General features: G+C 43.5%; 1 protein-coding gene across 2 annotated transcripts in view; it reads right to left on the bottom strand.

The window, feature by feature from the left end:
* EFCAB6 (EF-hand calcium binding domain 6) overlaps window positions 1-20,056 on the bottom strand; it is a 153,835-nt gene that overhangs the window by 116,971 nt on the left and 16,808 nt on the right. Inside the window, exons 2-5 of one of the 2 annotated variants that reach the window (XM_043538022.1) lie at window positions 19,384-19,530; window positions 13,603-13,823; window positions 12,032-12,120; window positions 2,593-2,659 (exon numbers count right to left, since the gene is read on the bottom strand). In XM_043538022.1, the coding sequence (XP_043393957.1) occupies window positions 2,593-2,659; window positions 12,032-12,120; window positions 13,603-13,823; window positions 19,384-19,525 (519 nt within the window). In that variant the 5' untranslated portion in view covers window positions 19,526-19,530. Of the gene's footprint in view, window positions 1-2,592; window positions 2,660-12,031; window positions 12,121-13,602; window positions 13,824-14,116; window positions 14,167-19,383; window positions 19,531-20,056 lie in introns of those variants that run through there. The other variant, XM_043538023.1, reaches the window with a different exon arrangement.

The raw sequence follows: 20,056 nt of genomic DNA, 5'->3' as shown, positions 1-20,056 counted from the left end.
CAGACTCCCAACAGCCAGTGCTCCCAAATCTAATAATTACAAGCAACATCTAAACACCACACTCCTCAGGTGAGTATTTTTGCTGCTTTTGTTAAAAGCTGTTTCAGGTGGCCAGTCTTACCTGAATCTAACATTTTTTTTAATGTTTGGAGACACTTCACTGTTTGAATCAATATTTCCTTCCTTGCTTTTTTGTGCTTTTGTATAAAGTAATCAAGGAGAAAATCCTGCCCCTGTCTCCAAGACTATGGAGGCTCTCTTAGCAGCAAACCCACTGAACTTCCATTGTGCAAAGGGACCACTTTCCCTTTGAGCAGTGCTTTGACCCTCTGTATTCTCAGGATTTGGGTACGGGGATGAGCACCCCTGTGGGGCACAGAGCCCTGCTCTGCTGGAGCACTCAGTGCAGTAGCATGCAGGCAGTGCACCCTCTAGTCTTCCCCTTCCCATAGTGAGGGGAGTACAGAAAGGACTACACAGGCTCCTCCAGCCATTGGGCTGTCTTAACTTCTTCAGACTGGCTCTTAAGCCACTCACTAAGTAGACGGAGATGATTCATTTTGTTCATCTTTATATACATCTGCTTAGCATCTGGCCAGCTTCTTGCACTGAGTGCTGTATTTAGGATGTGCCACAAAAAATCCAGAATGTAATGGCCATTCTCCCCATACAGTATTACTTCCCTCCCATGTTTTCACCAGCTCTTCTGATAGTGGTCTACTGGAAAACTGCTATTGCAAGTGGCTAGAAAGAAAATAATCCCATGTTCAGATGTAGCTTCATAGCTTTGATCTTGCATTTGAAATATTCCAAATCTTTTCCTAGCTTTTCTTTGCATTTCTAAATATTTAAGAATTGTTATGAAGGTGGCTAGGCTTACTTATGGAAAATAAAAGCGGTGATTGTTATGTCACAAAATCACTTGGACTAGACGGGACATCAAGTGGGTCATGTAGTCCATCCTCTTGCACTGTAGCTGCATGTATTTCATTATAACAACACTCTTCACTTCTTTAGAACCTTCCATCTGAATATCTCAAACTGTTTTACAAGCATGAATGAGTTCAACCCTTGTGAGGTGAGAATTATTATCCTCTCTTTTACAGTTAAAGAAAAAATGGCATTAAGACCCAATTTTTAGAAATGTGTGTGCACAATTTCCCACACAATCACAGTAATTGATACAAATGTGTCCCTGTTAAATGGATGAAGGGCATATATGGAGGAGCAGAGTAAAGTTTGGTTTGGGAATAATCAACGTGCCATTTTATAGGTGAATATTTATTTAAGAGATTGTATGAATACTAAGTGTATCTGAACATTTATTTATTTCGCTGGTTAATTTCCATACATTGAAATGCTTGGTGGTTTTAACTAAAATTTTCCTGGAATATATATGTAGCAGTAACCTTACTTTTAAATTGATAGCAGTTTCTATTAATGTACTTGAATATACATATCACCTCTGTTTCAGAATTCCTTAAAAAAATAACACAGAACCTGGGAAATTAAGTGTACCAGAACCCTAATTAGGACTTTGGGGGATATTTTCAATTAATAAATTCCATAATAAGAAGATATCTAAGCTGATTCTTTTGTGATATGACATACTCAACATGAAAATGTAAATGTTACTCTCCAGTTAGTTGCATATAGCCAAATGAATAAAAGCTATGACATTAATAATAACTATATTCAGCTATGATTGATAGGCTTTTCTGCAGTGAGGAAAGATTGTCTTGGGTACAATCTGTCCTAACAGCTCTGCGATATGTTAATATTTTACTCAGACTAGAGAAAAGATATATTCAGATGTCCACCATATAAGAGGGGTACATGGGCTGAGGATGTTACTGCAGCCTTGAGGTTGCAACAGAAGCTGTAAAATAGGAAGGATTTTATTGTCTCCTCCCAATATATGTGCCAAGCCTGTGCCAATCAGTGTAGGGAGCAGGATTTGCACGAGGTTATGTCCTAGGATGCTTTTTTGCTTACATGAAAATCTTGGGGTGAGGTGGGACATGATACATAATGCTCCAGAGGGCATAGAACATTCTTCTGGTGAGCTCTGTGCCATGGCAAATATTTTCTATGATATGGTATCTCTGGTTGGCTTAACTGACGTCCAAGTATAATAAAAGATTACTACATTGATGTTGGATATTTTTTACTCCATCAGAGAAAAATCTATCTTACACATAGCCATTCCACTATTACCTAAATCATCAGAAGAAGGTACTAGAGTTTTTTCCACACAACATGGTGTCCAGAGATCTTAGGCTGGATAGTTCACAGCCTGTCCCCTTGTGTCGCTGTTTACTTTCATGCAAAGTGAATGGCCTAAAATGCTGTTTTTCTGACTTGGTATCTTTTTTTTTTTTTTTTTTTACAACTCTGCACAAATTTTACTGATTACCCAAGATGCACTAAGGTGAAGAATCAGGCCCCTTAAATGAATCCAGCCCTGTTATTCAAGCCAGCAACATCTAGAACTGAGAGTACCAGTACCATTTATGTAATGCCAGAACTTAACTTATAAAGTAAATAACCATTTTAGAAATCAGTTTCTGGTACTATCCACCCCTACGGTACCTTTTCCTTTAAGAGGGACTCCAGCTGACGTAATGTCATGGTTTGGCTGTCTTGGCTATCATTCCATCTAAAAATAAACAATATTAGCAAAAGGATTAGACATAAGGCAAATGCATTACATTACTGTTGTAGACCAACAATGGCCCAATTATTGATATCAGTGAGAATTTTACCTAAGTATGGAATGAGTAAAGACTGCAGGAATGGGCCTCCACACTGATCCTGCACAGGGCTCTGGGCCTGGCTGCATTGCACTGCTCCACTGGCACAAAGTAGCAGTGAATCTGGTGGATCAAGCTCCCAGATGATCTCCCCGTGCAAGTGGATTCTTGAGCAATGTAGAGACATTGTAGCTCCTACACCTTGCACGCTATGGCTGACAATGTGGAGGACGTGGCTGGAGGACAATAGCATAGCTTCCCAGTGCCTAAGCAATCCCCAGCTGTTATAACAGCCCATTGGGACCATTGGCAGCTGATACTGATACGTGGCTGGGCCAGGGAACAAGACTGACACACACAGGAGTCCTAGAATCAGGTGAGCACAAAGGACATCTCTGCACCTCAATGCACAGCTGCACTGAGTGCTCCTCAGCCATAAATGAGGATCTAGCCCTTTGCATTTATATGATCATTGTCAATGAACTTTTAACATGTGAGGTCTTTTAGAAAAAGAATGGCCAAACTTTCACCCATTTACTTACATCAAAATCACAGACCAAGTCATTTTCACAGTTAACAATTAACAAATTTTATTTTTCTCAATGGATCCAACAGATTCTAAATTCCTGTTTTCCCAGGCTCTTCCCCTAACTAAGGGCTTGACCCTGCAAACACTTATGCAAGAAAGTACTCAGGTGTGTATTTGCAGGATCGAGTGCTAAAGACCAAATTCTGTCCTGACTTACAGCCTACTGGGTTCACTGAGATTGTGTGGGCTTTAAATCAAGGCAGAAACCAGCCCTAAGCTCCCTCTTACAAAATTTTCTCTGGAAAAACAGCAGCTGCAGTGCCCTCCTGTGGAAAACTCCTGTAAGTTAAGCTACAGCTATCCCACATTTAGTTTTGCTTCACAACATTTTCTGATTTACATTGCATGTAGTTTTAATACAAGTCTACAAGTATTTGGTTGGTCAAAATGCAGCATTTTCTAATTATAGGTTTGATTCTGTTCCCTTTCACCAGTATAAACCAAGAGTTTATGAACTAAACTCATTCAGATTCCATGTGGAAGTGAGAGGAAAATCAGGCCCCACATGTTTAACCTATTCATTATGTTTTCCATGATATAAAAAGGGATTAATCTTTCATTTTGAGCATGAGCCTTCATTCTCTATTTAATTAGTTTTTGCTAATTAATCACAATCCCTTGTTTCTCTGGAAGAAAGCAGCCTTAAATTCCCTCCTCCCATTTTCTGCCTCCCTTCCTCTCCTCCTCTCCCTTCCTCCTGCTTCCTTTCAGTGGACTACTCCCACTGTTGTTTCCCCTTCATTCTCTGGGAGGTTAGTTAACTTTACACTTGACGGTAAAAGAGCTGGGTCAGAATCTGTAGAATAATTTCTAAGGCAACTGTCTGTCAGAGCCTGGATCATCTGCTCCCACAGTCAAACCTGCAGGAGAGGGAATCTATGAAAGGAAATCTCCATGAGGATCCCATTGCAGAGTCCTTACCCTGTCATCCCAAAAGGGAGAGGGAATGAGGGGGGGAAGGGGTGGAGGTTAAATTATATCATGCTTTTGGAGCAAAGCTACTAGGTAAATGTAGGATTCGTTTTACAGTATAATGTACAGTATGGTACTCAGAGAATGCTTTGCATTATACAGTACCTCTCAGATGTCCCTCATGTGACGGGAAGGCACCCATTTTAATCCCAAAGTTACCTACCTACCACACAAAATTGGTACCTCCACACTTTTATTGCTGAAAGTGATTTACATCAGAAGTAAAGAAGGATTTAAAAGTGAAGCTCCAGAGAGGAGAAAGTTACTCACCTTGTGCAGTAACTGAGGTTCTTCAAGAGTTGTCCCTGTGAATGCTCCACTCCAGGTGAAGGTATGTCCCTGTGCCTTTGCTCGGAGAGTTTTGCAGCATGTCCATATAGGTCGTGCACACATGGTGCCTATTTTGCACGCCGTTGGCACCTCAATAGTGCACGCATGACCTAGACTCCTCAGTTCCTTCTCTACCCCAGAGCCTACTCCAAACTCCAAAGTAGAGGGGAGGAGGGTGGGCAGTGGAGCACCCACAGGGACACTCATCTCGAAGAACCTAAGTTACTGTACAAGGTGAGTAACTGTCTCTTCAAGAGAGAGAGATGTCCCTGTAGGTGCTCCACTCTAGGTGACTGAAGAGCAGTGCCCGCCTAGGATGGTAGTGGCTTCGGAGTTGGTAAAATAGCCGTTGATAGTACAGCTCAGCCAAGTCGAGTATCCACCTGAGGACCTTGCATAACAGCATAATGTTTAGCAAAGGTATGTTCAGAGGCCCAGGCGGCGGCTTTGCAAATGTCTATAAGAGGAACATTGCTTAGAAATGCCACTGATGTCAATATTGATCTGGTAGAATGCATCTTGATTCCCATTGGAGGTTGTGTGCCTCTTAATTGATGACACAGTTGAATGCATCCAGATATCCATTTAGATGTTCTTTGAGTGGATACAGAGTTATCCTTAGAGCATTCTGCAATAGAGATAAAAAGTTTCTGTGAGACTCTAAATGGCTTGGTCCTATCGAGGTAAAAAGACAATACTCTCCTAACATCAATGTGTGCATTGTGGCTTCAAAAGTGTTGGCGTGTGGTTTAGGAAAGAAAGTTGGTAGTTGACTGGTTGATTGATGTGAAGGATGAATGTATTTTGGGAAGGAATTTCGGATGGGTTGGCAAAGTGACTCTATCTTTAAAAAAGATAGTATATGGTAGGTCTGCCATCAGTGCCCTGATTTCTTCCACACATCTAGACGATGTGATTGCTATCAGAAATGCCACTTTCATGGACAGCTGTAGTAGGGAGCAGGTTGCTAAAGATTTGAACGGTTTATGCATCAGGACCAAGCTTTTTGTTAGGACCAAGCTTAAGTCCCATGGTTGCTTGGGTGGTCTCACGTCCAGACAGAGAGTTTGGATACCCTTAAAGAATTGCTTTGTGATAGGGTGAGCAAAGATTGTAGTGTCACCAATTTTTTGGTGGAAGGCAGCGATAGCCGTAAGATGCACCTTTACTGAGCTGAGGGAAACACCAGATTGTTTCAGTTCCAGGAGGTAGTCTAATATCATTGGAAGAGGTGCAAATGCTGCAATGGTTTGTCTGGTGGAACACCATGTAGTAAATCTCCTTCATTTGTGGAGATAGATGCTATGTGTAGTATGTTTGCTACTTTGTAGCAGCACTCTCTGGACCTACTCAGAGCAATTTAACTCATCATTAGAGAACCATGCCTTGAGATGTAGCATCTTTATGTTGGGTTAATACGTCTGTCTGTAGAGGGAGTGTGATTGGGGTATGTCCAGACATCTGTGTTACGTACGGATACCACGTTTGTCTCGGCTATGTGGGGGCTATTAAGATTACCGTGGCCCTCTTCATCCTTCTCTTCAGTACCACTCTGGTTAGTAATGGTATCGGTGGGAACATGTATAGAAGGTCTGAGTTCCAATTGATCATGAACGCATTCCCCCATCGATTCCTCAGACTGGACCTGGAGCAGAATTTGGGGCATTTCATGTTGCGTGCTGTCGTGAATAGGTCCATTTGTGGGTAACCCCAAGTTCGGAATATGTCTTCCAAGATGGCATTGTTTAACTCCCATTCGTGATTGAGGAGAAAACATCTGCTGGGTTCATCTGCCATGGTGTTATGGCATCCAGGTAGGTAGGAAGCTGAGATAGGGATATTGTGCTGGATGCACCAATTCCAGAGTCTCATAGCCTCAGCACATAGTGAATGCAATCGGGCTCCCCCTTGTCTGTTCATGTAAAACATACAGGCGATGTTGCCAGTCATTACTCTGATGTTTGGGTTTCTTATGAGTGGCAGGAAGTGGAGTCAGGCATTGCGAAGTTCTGGCAGGTTTATGTGTAGCCTTGTCTCTGTTGTGGACCATAGTCCCTGAACTGTGTGATGTTGGATGTGTGCTCCCCATCTGATAAGGGATGCAGCCATTGTGATCATAAGCGATGGAGAATCTTGTGTGAACGGGATACCCGAGAACAGATTGTGTGGTGGAGTCCACCAGGTTAGTGAATCCTTGACCTTGGGGGCATACTTAATCGTATGTTAACCTGTGTTTGGTTGGTCTGTAAATGGTTGCTAGCCAGCCTTGAAGGCAGGGCATGTAGGCAGCCTTGTAGGCAGCGCTACAAACATGAATGCCGCCACGTGGCCCAGTAGTTGTAGCCATTTGTGGTCAGTGATCTGTGGACTGTTCCGAACTGTGGATCGGAGTGTCTTTATAGTGTTGAATCTGTCTTGTGGAAGCGATGCCATTGCCACCCTCGAATCAAAGTGAGAGCCAATGAACTCCAGTCATTGAGTTGGTTTTATTGTAGATTTGTTTATGTTTATTTGTAGGCCAAGACTCTGGAAACAGTGTATGGTCGTTTGAGTGAATTGAATGGTGTCCGATAGGGTGCGTGACTTTAGGAGACAGTCATCCAGGTAAGGAAAAATTATTATTTCTTGTTTTCTCAGGTGCGCCATTACTACCACGAGAATCTTTGAGAAAACATGAGGCTCTGTTGACAGGCCGAAAGGTAGAACCTTGTACTGGTAGTGGCCTGTGCCCAAAGTAAATCTCAGAAAATGTCTGTGGGCAGGGTGTACAGTGACATGAAAATAAGTATCCTGCAGGTGGAGGGCTGAAAACCAGTCCCTCTGCTCCAGTGCTGGTATTACTATTGTTAAGGTAACCATCCTGAATCTTTGCTTTTTCACGAACTTGTTCAATCGCCTGAGATCAAGGATGGGTTGCCAGCCCCCACTTTTCTTTTGTGTTATAAAATAGTGGGAGTAAAACCCCTTCCCTCTGTGTTGAGCAGGACAGTCTCCACTGCCCCTCTTCTACCTCTTGGCGAAGCAAGTTATCGTGAGAGAGGTCCCTGAAGAGGGACAAGGAGGGGGTGGGAAAGGAGTATAGACAGGAAAGGAATGGTATAGCCCAATCGGATGATTTCTAGGGCCCATTTGTTTTTGGTGCTTGCCACCCAATTGGCATCAAAGGGGAGCAAATGGTCTCCAAAGAGCTGGATGGTTGGTGGAAACTCTGGAATGGGTGAAAGGTCTTCTAGACCCTCAACCAAGACTTCAAATTTGCTTATTTGAGGAAGGTGGTTGGGACGTTGCTGGTGGTGGAGGGTGTTGTCGTTGTGGTCTCTGTCTCTGTCATTGCTACTGTTGTTCATTGTATAGCCTTTGATGTTGCTGTGTGTATGCCGGCTATCTAGGGTACTGATACGGTTGATACGTGTATTGTTTCCTTCTTGTGGCAGGTGTATGGACGCCAAGGGACCGAACGGTGGCCTGTGAATCCTTCATGGTGTGCAGCACTTCATTTGTTTTGGCTGCAAACAATTTTTCTCCATCAAAAGGGACATCTTTGACAGTATTTTGTAGCTCCCGGGGGAATGACGAAGAACTGAAGCAGGAGGCTCAGCGCATGATTACGTCCGTAGTGGTGGACCTGGCGGCCGTGTCAGCGGTATCCAGTGAGGACTATAGAGCCATGTCTGAGATCACCTGCCCTTCAGAGACCAGAGCTTTGAATTGTTATCTCTTTTCCTCATGAATGTCATTAATAAATTCCATAAATTTACCATAATTCTTGTGGTCATACTTGGGAAGTAATGCCGCATAATTCACCACTCTGAATTGTAGCATAGATGAAGAGTATACTTTGCAGCTGAATAGGTCCAATCTCTTACTCTCCTTATTGGAGGGAGTGGACCGAAAATGTTGTTGTTTACTCCTTTGGTTGACCATTTCCACTACCAGCGAATTGGGTGCTGGGTGTGTGAAAAGAAATTCAGATCCCTTGGAGGGAACGTAATATTTTCGGTCTGCCCTTTTGCAGATTGGGGGTATTGTGGCTGAAATTTACCACACCGTCTAGGCAGGTTCCATGATAGCTCCATTGATTGGTAATGCTATCTTGGAGGAGGCCGATGTCTGTAAGATATCAGTTAACTCATGCTGAGTTTCCGGCACTTCCACCAGAGCGATCTTAAGCTCGTTAGCCTCTCTTTTGAATAAGTCCTGAAAGTGGGTAAAATAGTCTGCTGTGGTTGGTGGTGGAGGCAAAATAGCCTCGTCTCGTGAGGAAGATGAGTTGTTATTGGTTGGCGAGGTGTCACGAGCAGTGCCCTCTATCTGTTGTACCATGGGCTCCTCTCATGTTTCCAATGCTACAGACCACGAAGGTGAAGGTGGAGATCTGGTGTCGTCCCTACATGGACTGGGGCAGCTGCTATGGTGTCTTCTATAAGACTTCCAGGGACTCCAGTATGGCCAATGACCTGGGAAGGGCATGGTGTTCCCATCCATGGGTGGCCACACCAAGGTGGTACATCATGAGAATATGAGGACCGTGATCTTAATAGTCTGGCAGCAATAAGTGTCTTAATCAGGGAAGAATGGTGTTGGGAGAATGCCTCTTCAACTTCAACATCTTCATGTCTGGAAAATTGTGATGGTATCAGAGACAGCTGACGATGCAGTACTGATGGTTCCAGTGAGACATTCGGTGCCCAATAAAGGAGATTCTGGAGTTGGGGAGACCAACAAATCTTTCTGATGCATGAAAAGACACTGTGCCGAGAGCATCGGTGCCAAGGGGCAGGGTGCCAATTGCACCAGTGGCACAGTGAGGTGAATCGGTGCTCAGGTAACTTGTGTCAGCACCGTCACACTGGGCGCATTAGTCTGCGGCACAGGAATAGGAGCGGTTGTCAGTACCATCTCCTTTGGCGCTATTGACGGTGCCATGGTGGAGGCAGGCAGCTTAAAGCTATTAGCCTCGGTACTGGAGCAGGGGGTACTGGCGGCGGCCGTTGCATGGACCGTGCCAGAGGTGCCTGGAGCATTGTAGGTGCTGAGCTGTGGAACGGTCGGCACCGATTTGGTCGGCGACCATTTTGAGGTGATGTCCTCTCTATGAGGCGAGGAAGCTGGCTGCTATTTTGCCGTTTTTTTGTCCCTAGGGAACAATGGTGTTGAGGAGACTGGTGACCTCTGCCGAGAAAAGGGTTCCTGCCCAGGGTTGGAGGCTGGTCTGAGGGCCTTTTCCATGAGGATGAGTTTAAGCCTCAGGTCCCCGTCTTTTCGTGCCCTAGCCTTCAGTTTATTACAATGGGCACATTTCTGGGGAATGTGGGATTCCCCCAGGCAACAGACACATTGAGAGTGTCCATCTGAGATAGGCATCGCCTCTCTGCATGTTGTGCATCTTTTAAAACCCGGTGAACCAGGCATTTTCTAACTACTGCTAACTGCATTATGGGATGTAAAATAATTTCTTTGTTTACAGGGGCTCTAAGTCTAACAACTGAAACTTTTCTGACTAAACTAACCTAAAACTAACCCAATTTATTAATTTATATAATCTGTCTAATTGGAAAATGAAGGTTTTCAACAGGACTGCTGAGCTCCATCTCAGGCCGGGAACAGTAGAGAAGGAACTGAGGTGTCTGGGTCATTCACGTGCTATTGAGGTGCCAAGGGCACGTGAGGCAGGCACCACGCATGCGTGACCCATACAGGCACTGCTGCAAAACTCTCCAAACAAAGGTGCAGGGATGCATCTTCACCTGGAGTGAAGGACCCACAGGGACATCTCTCAAAGAAGAATGTTATTTACATTGAAGGAATGAATCCCACAGCATTTTAACTTTCCTGCCGGAATAATGTTTGTGAGTCCCTCAGATTGTGTCTTTGTCACACACGGCATCCTGCAAGTCGAGTGACATGTTTTGAGTATCCCTAAAAAATGTTAGCCTCCGCTCACATCTAACTTCTCATATACTCACTTACACTTACTACTAGTTCACAGAATATACCAATTAGGCTTGAAGCTCTATATGTTTACATTACAAGATCAATGGCCTGACAGACTACCTCCCCAGAGACAAACACCTACAAGATCTCTATCAAGCATTCTTACAACTACAATACCCACCTGCTGAAGTGAAGAAACAGATTGATAGAGCCAGAAGAGTTCCCAGAAGTCACCTACTACAGGACAGGCCTAACAAAGAAAATAACAGAACGCCACTAGCCGTCACCTTCAGCCCCCAACTAAAACCCCTCCAACGCATTATTAAGGATCTACAACCTATCCTGAAGGATGACCCAACACTCTCACAAATCCTGGGAAACAGGCCAGTCCTTGCCTACAGAGAGCCCCCCAACCTGAAGCAAATACTCACCAGCAACCACATACCACACAACAGAACCACGAACCTGGGAACCTACCCTTGCAACAAAGCCCGTTGCCAACTGTGCCCACATATCTATTCAGGGGACACCATCATAGGGCCTAATCACATCATCCACACTATCAGAGGCTCGTTCACCTGCACATCTACCAATGTGATATATGCCATCATGTGCCAGCAATTCCCCTCTGCCATGTACATTGGTCAAACTGGACAGTCTCTACGTAAAAGAATAAATGGACACAAATCAGATGTCAAGAATTATAACATTCATAAACCAGTCGGAGAACACTTCAATCTCTCTGGTCACTCAATTACAGACCTAAAAGTCGCAATATTACAAGAAAAAGACTTCAAAAACAGACTCCAACGAGAGACTGCTGAATTGGAATTAATTTGCAAACTGGATACAATTAAAACTCAGGCTTGAATAGAGACTGGGAGTGGATGGGTCATTGCACAAAGTAAAACTATTTCCCCATGTTTATTCCCACCCCCCACTGTTCCTCAGACGTTCTTGTCAACTGCTGGAAATGGCCCACCTTGATTATCACTACAAAAGGTTTTCTCCCCCCCCACACACACTCTCTTGCTGGTATTAGCTCATCTTAAGTGATCACTCTCGTTACAGTGTGTATGGTAACACCCATTGCTTCATGTTCTCTGTGTATATAAATCTCCCCACTGTATTTTCCACTGAATGCATCCAATGAAGTGAGCTGTAGCTCACAAAAGCCAATGCTCAAATAAATTTGTTAGTCTCTAAGGTGCCACAAGTACTCCTTTCCCTTCAGTGATCATATAAGATCCAATGGCAACTACACCAATTGTTTATATGGAAAAGCAACATTGGAAAAGTACTTAATGTATCTGGAGCCATTTGTAACACGATGTAACAGCTGGAAACAAAGAGAGCTAGAACCATTTAACCAGCCTGCTCTCCGCAGACTGCTAGCAAGTGATCCATTATCACAGTTTGGGAACAACGGGATTATGTAATAAGAAGCTCTTACCTTCTTTGCATATTGGCACTTTTGGCAACCCTAGTGAACTTTGCCAGGAAGTCAAGATATGGTACAGTAACTTTGCTAGTCATCGGAATCTACATTTCAATAAAAAGAGTGTTAGATAAATGGATTTCTAGATAAATCCTGTAATGAAATCTCATGGGACTGAAAAAAACCATTCACTTCCATTATTAGTTAACTACTTTATTAAAACACAAAAATAATCTCCTCTGATAACCTCTCTTTTGTTGCATGTACTGCATGTCATTTCTTCTCACCTTTGTTTAGGCTCGAGTATAGTATCAATGTATATCTGATAAATCCTCCAACAAGAGGCTATATCCTCCACTTACAAGTGACAAGGATCACTAACCCTATGATATTCTGTGTCCATGTGTAAAAATATATCTCATCTAATCCAACCTGTGAGACAATCTTTCCCTGTGTACCACATTCATATGTAAGGTATTTCCACATATTGATGCACATATTGCTTGTGGATCCACATATTTCTTATTTGAAAATTCAGCACTGTTTTCAGTTAAAATGTAAGTAATTAGGGTCCTTGATTATACCGGAGACCAATATTTTTAAAATGTGAAGATAACACCTTGTAACAGCTCAACATACATGAAAATCAAACATCAAGCATGTTAGAAAGGATATAAAACCTAAAATCTGTGAAACCTTTGGACAGAAAGTCACGGCCGCAGGGGCCAGAACTGGAACTCCAGAGGGCCAAAAATCTGTCTTCTCTTACTCATTAGCATAATAAACAGTGGGGGAGAAGGGTAAGTATGTTGAAAGCAACTAGAAACAATGGCTTTGAGGTGTGTGGTATAACTCTTTGCAGTTCCCCTTCATTTTTAAATGTTGTTGTACCACAGTTAAGTTACTAAACTGAAAAAATGAGAACTTTACAGAGCTGATACTAGAAAGCAGACCCCATGGACAAAGAAGTTAAGATTTTCAAAGTCGCCTAGAGGAGTTAGCCACACAATTCCATTTGAAGTTAATGGACATTGTATAGCTATCCCCTGGTGGGTTTTGAAAATCTCAAACAGTGTATACAACTAGTGGTCTTTAAAGAATATATTCCACCCTAGCTATGGCTTAAAGGTGGTGAACAGACAACAATCCTTCCTCCCAATTATTCATTATTTTACAGTGCTCAAAAGTGTGCGAAGCTCCTTACAATATAAATGAGAACATGTTCCACCATGACTCAAAGGGTTTTCAATCTGATCTTTCTCCAGGAATAAGATTGCATAATTTGATTAATTATCACAAAAGCTACTTATGAATTGTAACTTCTTCAGACACTGGGAGAAATAATGCAGACAGAATCCTTTAAAAGAAATACTAAGGGCCAAATCTAGTTCATTTTACTTGCATAAGTAATTCTACTGTCTTCACTAGAACTACTCACATAAGGCAAGAAGGATTTGGCCCCATCTATCATCATTTTGATAAAACCAGACCTGCTCCTGCTCCAACTGAAATCGAGAGGAAATTCTGCCATTGACGTGGATAAAAACAGCCCCCAAGTGATTATACACATCTATAACATAGCGTACCTGTGCCAGCACAGAATCAAACTGTGCTTGTGTCAGAGGAAAAAGAAAGATTTCAATCACTCTCCTGAATTCGCCTTTTGTGACTGTTAGGGTGTGATCAGTGTCAATTGTCTGAAATGCTTTTTTAAGTTCACCTTCTTTTTCAGCTGTCCTTTTAAGTAAAATCTGCTCAATGTCTGAGGAGGACAATGTGGGATCTGGGACAGAGCGCACAGATGTAGCTGTAAAACATATCAGACAGTTACCATACACTCTTAAACCTGGCAAAATCAAATGTGAGGTTTTTTTGCTGAGAATTCAACATAAATCAATCCATCTTCAGAGATATCACTGTAAATTAATTAACATTTGTGCAGCACTTTGAAGATCAAAAGCGATATAAAAGTGCTAAGTAGTATTAAGAAAATTCCCAACTCTTTCTTTATAACATTATAGCCAAGACACAGGTTAACTTGGAAGATACTCTAAAAGAGCAGTTAAAGTTACAAAGTAAAACATATGTAAAGTAACTCACAATATATTTGTCCATCCCATCCCCACTAGCACTCTCCCTTCAGACTACAGCAAGAATAAAAAGACCTTGAATGTCTTTGCTTTGTATCATTTAAATGCTTTATTCAGTTATCAAACTCCTTAGTGAAGTCATCTGCCAATGATGTGTCAGCACCAATTGTTTGTGTGCAGACTCCTTTGCAGATAAGCATGTTACATACAACAGCCAGCTTGCTGTAAAAACACCCGTGGAAAAGGAGGGCTGGAGAACTGGACAACATGGTGACAAATCATTTAATCCCTACTCAAGAAAATTCCCCTTGACTTCAATTAGAGCTTTGACTGAGTAAGAACTGAATAAGGACCACAGGATTTGGCCTGATATTTCTCCTGCATTCATAGGGCCAAATTCAGGCACTGATACTAATGTAATACTTCCTTTGAAGACAATAGGAGCTGAGCACCCTAATCTAAACATTGAAGTTAGTTGTGCATTTACATTTTTCTGTATTTTTGAGGCAAGTCCTGCCATCAATTTGTACACAATATTTCAGTTGCCTTCAATGGCAGAATATGGCCCTTTATATTATTTACACTTTACTGCAGTTTCTCCTCCACACATCTCCTCTGTGACAGAGTGCTGAGAACCAGCAGCTGAACTAGCACTCTGGTCACTATAAATCCAATTAGTTCCCCTGAAGAGGGCCTGATTGAGGGAAGGGATGGCTAATTACCAGATCAGCCTGGACTGGGAAAGACCTAAGGAGCTAATTTGCCCATTAACTGAAAGAGTAGAAAAGAAGCACAGGAAAGCCATGCAAGGGAGAAGATGAGAGAGAGAGAAAGAAAAGCCAGCCAACCAACCAACCAACCAGGCCAGAGTAAAGGGAGATCTCTGCATGGAGAGATCTTTTCCCCCTCTCATGTTTGTAAAATACTGTAAATAAGAATTTCTGCACTGGACTGTAAGAGGATGGTGGTTAATAAAACACAAATAAAGTACACAGCAGGGGTTACGGACCAGGGGTGTGAGAGCCATTTATATGAGAAGACAAGAACTGAGGGCTGTGCCCTGTCTCAAGCAGGGACTTGTCCTGGAGCTGCCTTATCTGTACAGAGAAAGAACCTGATGGGGGAGCCAGTGCAAAGGTTCAGCAGTCCAGGCAATTGAAGAGACATTGCAATAGCTCGTAGAACAGCAGAAGGAGATACAGAAGACCCTATAGAGAAGACCCTCCATCACCTGGAGAAACAGTGCATGCTTGCTTGCCTGGCAAGCTGAGCAACAGAAAAGCCTACAGAACTTTATTCGAGACCAAGCCCCTGTGCAGCAGCAGCAGATAATGTTGTGAGTCCTGCAGTGGGGAACAGTAACCAGACACAGGTGATAGGTGTCTGTAAGATGGGCCCTGCAAATGATCCTGATGCATTCTTGGTCAAGTTCAGACAACCTATATGGCTGTAAGGCCAGGTCTACACTACAGACCTGTATCAGTATAACTACCTCACTCAGGGGTGTGAAAAATCCACTCCCCTGAGCAACAGAGTTATACCAACCTAACGCCTCATGTAGCCAGCTCTATGTCTGTGGGAGAGCTTCTCCTGTCAACATATCTCCTGCCTCTTGGGGAGGTGGATTAACTATGCTGATGGGAGAAGCTCTCTCATGGGGGTAGCAGCATCTTCACTTAAACACTATAGTGGCCCATCAGTGCAGCTGCGTCGATGCAGTGTTTTAAGTGTAGAGCTGCCCTAAGTAATGAGCAAGCATGGGACTATGATGTGATTAAGGCAGTCATCCTAGATCAGGTGGACTTATCCACAAAAAAGTTCCCTGCAAAAGTTTTGGGCCACTAGATCAGTGGTTCTCAAACGTTTGTACTGGCAACCCTTTTCACATAGCAAGCCTCTGAGTGTGACCCCCCTTAAAAATTAAAAACACATTTTTATATATTTACCACCATTATAAATGCTGGAGGCAAAGTGGGGTTGGGGTGGAGGCTGACAGCTCACGACCCCCAATATAATAACCTTGCAACCCCCTGAGGGGTCCCGACCCCCAGTTTGAGAATCCCTGCACTAGATGGACCTGGGGGAGGTTACAAGCCTAGGCATTTCCCCAGAAACTGACAGACTGGGCTACCAGCTGGTCAAGGCCAGACACTCAGATTGCAGGTGACATCATGGATGCAGTAATTCTAAAACAGTTAGAATCACAGAATCATAGAATATCAGGGTTGGAAGGGACCTCAGGAGGTCATCTAGTCCAACCCCCTGCTCAAAGTAGGACCAATCCCCAACTAAATCATCCCAGCCAGGGCTTTGTCAAGCCTGACCTTAAAAACCTCTAAGGAAGCAGATTCCACCACCTCCCTAGGTAACCCATTCCAGTGCTTCACCACCCTCCTAGTGAAAAAGTTTTTCCTAATATCCAACCTAAACCTCCCCCACTGCAACTTGAGACCATTACTCCTTGTTCTGTCATCCGCTACCACTGAGAACAGTCTAGATCCATCCTCTTCGGAACCCCCTTTCAGGTAGTTGAAAGCAGCTATCAAATCCCCCCTCATTCTTCTCTTCTGCAGACTAAACAATCCCAGTTCCCTCAACCTCTCCTCATAAGTCATATGTTCCAGTTCCCTAATCATTGTTGTTGCCCTCTGCTGGACGCTTTCCAATTTTTCCACATCCTTCTTGTAGTGTGGGGCCCAAAACTGGACACAGTATTCCAGATGAGGCCTCACCAATGTCAAATAGAGGGGAACGATCACATCCCTCAATCTGCTGTCAATGCCCCTACTTATACAGTGCAAAATGCCGTTAGCCTTCTGGGGAACAAGGGCACACTGTTGACTCATATCCGGCTTCTCGTCCACTGTAACCTTTTCTACATAACTGCTGCCTAGCCATTCGGTCCCTAGTCTGTAGCGGTGCATGGGATTCTTCCGTCCTAAGTGCAGGACTCTGCACTTGTCCTTGTTGAACCAATGTAACCCCTGCAGAGAATCCCTGAGAACACATGATTATGGGTCAGGAGGCATCTGCTGGTCACTCTAGATTCTGTAGTCAAGCTCACGGAAGAGTACATGAAGGTGGACATTCCCAGGAAAGAGGGTTGGCAGTTTAATGGACCAGATCCGGGGAGGAGGGTTGGAGAAACCCAATCTGGAAAGGTCACAGAGAAGAAGAGGGAAGAACCTAGGGGGACTCCAGCTGGGACTTGGGGTATTGTCTGTTATCTGTGTGGACACCAAGGACACATAAAAAGAGACTGCCCTTATACACAATGTGGGTTTTCAGAGTTCTGCAGTTGGACAGGGACTCTTCGACATGGAAGGAAAAAGAAACTATCTATGGTTTCTGTAAAGGTGGGGAGAAGGTGTCAAAGGGGTCCAAAGTGGACACTGCCTCAGACTGTTCACTGGTAAAACAGGAATTGGTGAAGCCCCACTGGATGTTCCTGGGAGCAAGGCCGTGGCTTGAATGCGTCCATGGTGATAAGACACTTTGCCTTACGGCTGATGCACCCCTGGAGGTGCAGGGAAAGCTTAGATGGAAACGGGTTGGGGTAGTGCACACGCTGTTCCACCCCAACATAGGAGTCACGGACTGCAGCTCCTCCCACTAGGGAGGAGAAAGAATAAAACATTTGGGGAAGCAAAAGGAGAAGCTAGACTTAGAGAGGTTGGAAAACACTAGACAAGGGAACACAAACCATGGGGACAGCAAAGAAAAGGGAGGCCTCCTAAAAAAAGAGAGGGAGAAAGAAGAAAACACAGAATTAGCCTTGTGCAGTTAGGAGAACCCGAACTTACTGACAGGGGTTGGGCAGTTATTGGAATCCCCCTCACCCGAACGTCAGGAGGAGGGACCCCAGGAGCCATTCGGAGGTGTTGGAGAATTAGAGACTCTGGGTAACCAGAAGGGTGAGGGGTGCCAATGGGTCCTGCCACAAAACAAAGGGGGCAAGAGTGAGGAGAGTATTCCACAAGGTCGCCCCTGATGTGAAGACCTATGGGCCGAGACAGAATTATGGGGGCATCCCCCACCCAAGAAATGTGATTTTTCAGGTAGAGAATGGCTGGACTCCATAAAGGGACCCTGGAGGAACACCCTGGGGGTGAAAGACTCCAGGAGAGTAGCACCTCCAGTAAAGGAGGGACAGCCCATGGAAGGAAAAACTTTTCCACCAATCAAGGGGGAAAGGTGTGACAGAGTGCTGAGAACCAGCAGCTGAATCAGCACTCTGGTCACTGTAAATCCAATTAGTTCCCCAGGAGAGGGCCTGATTAAGGGGTTTCTTGCACATATCATTAACAGTAATCAGTTCTGACAAAGGAAAGTTGAGCATACAAATTCACAGTGCGACTCCACTGAAATCAGTGGAGCTGTGTCAATTTATGCCAAGAGTGAATTTACCCCTTAAATTAAAACTTCATGGCAAGGAAGAAGGAAAAAAGGCATGAACTGTGAATCAGGAAGCCTTAATCACCAGTAACTCTCAATGTTTAATTCTTGCAAATGAGATATTCACAGCTGTATTATCAATTTTTATTTCATTAAAGTGATTCATAAATCTTACCAGTATAAAATATGCATATGCTCTTTCAGGGGTAAGCATATAATAATTTCAAGTGAGTTCCTATGGCATAACAGGATATACATGAAATCTCTGACATTGTCACTAGTACATACCTAGCAGCTTTAAGATCAAGGGCTAGATGGTTGCCCAGAGTAGTGGGGAAAAAGACCCTGTTCCCCAAGTGCCTGTGCAACTGCAATAAACCTGCATGGACTGCAGCTCTGTGTGCTGGGATGGGGAAGAAAGCAGGAGCTGTGCTCCTAATACCCCTTTCCCTCTCTACACGTAAGTGGGTAGGGAGGGGATTGGACAAGAAAGGGCCACGGTTCCATCCCTCCTATGCATCACCCAGTACAGCTGGATAGATGCATCCTGTGTGTGTGTCTGTGTGAGTATAAGGAATGGGTAGGGGGAGTACGATGCACCCTGTAAAAGGCTGTAGCAAATTACTCCCCTAAGAGTGTAAGAGGGGAACACTGGAGATATTGTGCATCAGACAACCCTCTGAGGCACTGTGCATCTTGGAGCAGTGCAGCTTGCTCTGGACTGTGTCAAACAGCACAGTCTAGGCCTAAGTGAATAACACAACTGAGGTGGCCAAGAAGGCAATGCCAGATTCAGGCTGCATTTGTCTTGTAGACAATACGGGGATTTCAGTTTAAAATCCTGTTGCTTATAAAACCTAGAACTCGACAATCTCTACGTACATGAGGCCGATTTCATTGCGCTTCGCCTGCTTCTGCATGATGATGCTCTGCCTGGTGTAGACTGTGGTCTTGCAGTAAATCTGATTCCATGAGAGTAGGGGCGTAAGCCACTAAAGTCTTCTGCACTCACCACTCTGGCCATGGTCCCTTGGGAATTTAAAAACACAATTATGACACTACTTTAGAACCTATGACACAAAAAGAAACAATTTGACTGGTGGCAGTATCAAGAAGCATAAAAGTTGACTTAATGAAAAGAGGCCCAAGTTGCTGTTCAAGATTCTGACTGACAGAGAATCAAATCTGACCACGCAGATGTGGGACTCTTTTAAATTGTGCATTGGAAGTTAATTAAAGTTTGTCCTATGTGGGCACTTTCAAATTTGTGTTTCAGAGCAGAAAATATAAATAGACTAAATCATGTCTCAAATAATAAATAATTAGCTATCTGAATTTTTTAAATGGCATTAAGTTATCTTGAAGGTTATGTTTATTAAAAGACTAAAAATTAAAACATTTGCTTGCTTCTTTTTAGCTTTTTTCTACAAGCAATAATATACTTCAAGATGAACAGTTTTAAATAATTACAGTTCTTGGGGGTTTGATATATATTATTGCTAAAGGAGAATGCAAAAACTGTACATTATACAGTACATCAATGACTGCTTTATTT

This window comes from Chelonia mydas, chromosome 1 (genome assembly GCF_015237465.2).
Source record: "Chelonia mydas isolate rCheMyd1 chromosome 1, rCheMyd1.pri.v2, whole genome shotgun sequence".
NCBI classification, from domain to species: Eukaryota; Metazoa; Chordata; order Testudines; family Cheloniidae; genus Chelonia; species Chelonia mydas.
This window is presented reverse-complemented; position numbering and strand designations above follow the sequence as displayed.